Source organism: Anastrepha obliqua, chromosome 1 (genome assembly GCF_027943255.1).
Source record: "Anastrepha obliqua isolate idAnaObli1 chromosome 1, idAnaObli1_1.0, whole genome shotgun sequence".
Lineage (NCBI taxonomy): Eukaryota > Metazoa > Arthropoda > Insecta > Diptera > Tephritidae > Anastrepha > Anastrepha obliqua.
This window is the reverse complement of record NC_072892.1, coordinates 105154433-105158631: the sequence shown is the minus strand read 5'-3', so window position 1 is coordinate 105158631 and position 4199 is coordinate 105154433. Positions and strand designations below refer to the sequence as shown.

General features: G+C 36.8%; 1 protein-coding gene across 2 annotated transcripts; it reads right to left on the bottom strand.

Moving 5' to 3' along the window:
- Positions 1 to 2450: 2450 nt before the first annotated feature.
- LOC129235630 (mitochondrial pyruvate carrier 1) lies at positions 2451 to 3967 on the bottom strand. 2 transcript variants are annotated; one of them, XM_054869574.1, is made up of 4 exons: positions 3843 to 3967; positions 3398 to 3558; positions 3228 to 3328; positions 2451 to 2741 (listed from the first exon to the last, which is right to left on the bottom strand). In XM_054869574.1, the coding sequence occupies exons 2-4, from the start codon at positions 3481 to 3483 to the stop codon at positions 2581 to 2583; spliced, it is 348 nt and encodes a 115-aa protein (XP_054725549.1). In that variant the 5' UTR covers positions 3484 to 3558; positions 3843 to 3967; the 3' UTR covers positions 2451 to 2580. The 2 variants fall into 2 exon arrangements, with proteins under 2 accessions (XP_054725549.1, XP_054725550.1); XM_054869575.1 differs by lacking the exon at positions 3843 to 3967 and adding an exon at positions 3679 to 3815.
- Between the last annotated feature and the right edge of the window lie 232 nt (positions 3968 to 4199).

The window sequence follows — 4199 nt, the reverse complement described above, 5'->3', positions numbered from 1 at the left end:
TAATCTTGCGGCAATTGGCACAGATTGCAGGATCGCCCTTCTTATGGATTGGGCAGAGCACACTTAAATTCCAATCGGCAGGCATGCTTTCATCCGACCATATTTTGCATAGAAGCTGAAAATGATGGACGGTGTAGGTGCAGGGATTTATTGCATAGAGCTAAACATCAGGCGGCCAATTAAGTTCCCTGACCAGTGCAGTATTTTTCAAGCATAAGTCTTTGCTGTAAGAAAGGCTGCAGAAATAGCATTCGCAAAACCATCGAGCAACTCCAAAATAAATATATACGTTGAGAGTCAAGCGGCAGGAAAGGCAACTCATATGAAATTTCATCTAAAAATGTTCTTAAGACCAGGGAAGCCATAGAGAGACTAGCCGCATACATACAGTTACACATCTATTGCGTACCCGGACATAAGGGCATTGCAGGATACGAAATTGTAGATGAGATTACCAAAAGCGCTGTTTCCATACAATTCGAACAAGAAAACGACATACCTACATACTTGTAAAACCGCGAAAATCATATGTTCACGGAATGCAAATAAATACGTCAGATTCGTACTAGTCCTGTCTAGAAAGGAGAGCAGAACTATCGTAGGTATACTGACAGGCCACAATTTATTAGTGGAACACGCATACAAGATGGGAATTGCAAACAATGATAATATAGCTGCAGATTTTGCAATGAACGGAAATAGAGGGAAACTCTTGAACACCTTCTATGTTCTTACCCTGCGTTAGCTAAAAACCCGAATGAAATGTGAGAGGTAAGAATGTCTCTCGGGGTCAGAGCTTCAGAGCTTACTTAGACTCGTACCACTAAGGACCAATAGGTCTATGTGATGGCTTTCCGCCAGACAAGTCAAGCTAACTTAACCTAACTACAAAAAATTGCATCATTTCCATTATTTTTAAGTAGAGGCCTATACATTTTTTACATTTATATCCGCACGAAAACATCTATAAAAAATTCCACCATCTGTTTCATCCGATATTGGAAAACCTATTTTCCCATAACTTACAGTGGGTGGGTAAAGCATGTGAGCCGATAGCTTTTGAGGTAATTGATTGGAATGAAATTACCGTTGTATTAAAAGTCAAGATTGTATTGAACTATTAGAAACTGCACTGTTCCACTGGCCAGTGGCGATAAAACGCTCAAGTGAGCGATAACGAGCTACATTTTCCTAGATCCCAATTTATTAGTATTAAATAACGGCACATGGTGTTAATCTTACATAAATTCGTAACAATTGACCGATTGATACAAAAAAAAAATTCGACAGTGGCATTCAATACACACACTGGTTCTCCTAATGTATTATCGGGTGTTTTTTAAGAGCTTAAGAACTTAAAATGATAATACAAAACAGAAACATTGTTGGAATGATTTTTTTTTTACAATAATTTGGTAGACAATTTCATGGCATTTTTTTTTTTTTATATGATATCCGGCATATGACCGCGGCTAAGAGTTAATGGGTTAAATCAGCGCAATTTTTGATTACTTTTTCTAATAAATCTGGCCATATAATGACTTGAATATTGCAATTAATCAATTGTTGAGCGCGCTGCATGGCAAGTTGCGCCGCCCTGCCAGAATCAAATGACTTCTATACTTCGCTGATTAAATTTTGGAAGAAAAGTCAGTCAGCGTGAATAGATAACGCTCGTCATTCATTGTAACGGCAGCCCCTTCTCCATTTCGAAAGCAATAAGGGCCGATGATGTCTCCACTGCTCTATGAACTTCGCGAACAAGTTTTTTTATTTGCCAAACCTTACTGAGCAGAAAAGTCAACACAGTTTGCCATTCTCAGCTGGAAGCAATGGTTATCGATATCGATAGTTTTCATTCTGTCAAAAAAAAACACCCGGTATATAATTAATTTCGCACGCGCCCTTGAAATGTCGCGGTTGATGCGTTAAGTATTTGTTCATAGTTATGCAAATCATAAATCAGTTCAACCGCACTCAATAGTTAATCTTATCAGTATACTCACGCGCATCACAGACGCTTTGTTGCTTTGTTATCAGTGGTTCCATTGACCAATAAAATGATGCATATATTACAGAAAAATAGTTAGTTCGGTTTATTTGTTTAAATTCGAAATACCTTTTGATTTGTTCTTTCTTTTTCATTATTACAAATTCTCGCTCTCAGTAATCTGATAAAAATCCGAAAATTCATAGATTACGAATGAAATGGTATGTATTTTTCTTTACAGATACATACAATGATCATTAACTGATCATTAGTTCTTGATAATTGCACAATCAGCCCTTTGAAATATACATACACAAATTGGTTGGAAATTATAAAATTATTTACACGAACACAGGCGTCACGGAACACGGCTGTACTTGTAAATTTCAAATACGCGGCAGTTTTGTAGGACAAGAGAGTAAAGTAATAATTTGTGCTTTAATTAAGTGCGTGAGCCACATTTCTTAGTCTTCTTTCCGTTTAATTTGCGCTAAATTTTGAACATTCGAATTTACATATAACTGCGTATTACTTTAATATTACGGCGGCTCATGGATGAAGCACCAGTACTTTATTTCCCCAAATGTCTTTTACGCGGCCTCCTTTTTCTCCAGGTATTGATAGTTGATGAAGCGCATTCCTTGCACAGTTTGAGCAGTAGAATTTGTTAAATGGCAAGCGAATAGAAGCATATTTCTTGGTTGCACTTTCCAAGCGAATCGCATGAACACGCACGAGTAGAGTGTAAGGGCTGAAAATAAAGCATGGAGATTAAATATTATTTCTACCAAAAAAACAAACAAAAACAAGAGTAACTAATCTGCAAGTTCAATAGTTCGTGGCACGTTATGTCAGTGTTTGCCAATCAAATATACAAATAAAGCTAATTTAATAATCATCTGGCTTTTCGCGTATTCATACGCTTATTAAATATGGGGCAATAAAAACCGGCTCATAAGCACACCAGTCGAACAACTATTCAATTAGGTTAATATAAAGAATAGGAATTAAAACAAGATAAGAGCGTAATAAGAGCATCTAGGGTGATGTTAGATGAGAATTGGCGCTTGCGACTAGTGGCTGCACCGCGGTCAGATAAACTGCTACAACAACAATGTTGAAATTACTGATTCTGAAGGGGTACCCATGCATACAGTTGTGAGCGAATATTATACTTATATAACTTAATTATTATATTAGCTATGAACGCACATGCCCACGACAACAACAAACTTACCAAGAGTCATTTTCCCTGAGATGAATTTCGGATCTTTTTTGAAATCTGCAATTGCTGCAAGTGGTATTCCCCAATTAGCTACTGGCCCCCAAAAATGTGTGCTGCAGTCGATGAATGAAAAGGATTATTTAATATTAGTTCTACAAATTATGCTTAATTGGTTTGCAAACCTCATTAAATAATCCCGAAACTCCTTGCTCTTCAAGCTGTTCACCATTTTGGAGAGCAGACTTTTGTTAGGTGCGCGTTGAGCCATCCTGATGTTAACTTTCTAAACTGCCGAGATTAGTTATTTGAATCACTTCAGAAGCGTGCACTTTTGTTTGGATGTCTGGCGAGATGCGAAAAAATTCGAATTATTTTCTTTTATTTACAAATTTCTTATTGTCATCGTAAAACTTTTACTGACACATGTCAGCATCAAAGTGTGAATTTCTAAAATGCCCTTTACTTTGTGCCATTAATCACAATTTATTCGTAAAGTGTTTGCTTGCAATTTTAAACATGCAAATGCCCTAACTATGGTGCTTGAAAAGATAAGGAAGATAGCTATCTTTCTGCGACACGTTATGTAAATCGCAACGTCCAAATGGATAGCGACAATTCAATACCCACCAAAACAAATCCAAAACCGATCTGCACTGTTCACTCGCTCAAAATAAACAAGAGACAAACATCAAACTGTTGACAAAATGACTGACGTTTATTGATAAAATCATCTGGTCATCTTATCATATCCTGTGATGCCACATAACTAGGCACTAATACACCTTCAAGAAATAGTTTTCACTCTACTATCGGAGGTGTTCTGAAATCCAATTTTTACTGAAATCGTAATTGAATAATCGCGCTCTGCAATTCAATCGGTTATGATTTATCGAAAACTATGTTCGAATCAGATTGCTTTGCACATCGATTTTGCTGAGACTTCCCTTTGAATAAGACCGACGAGAAATATTTGTTTTGAAATTA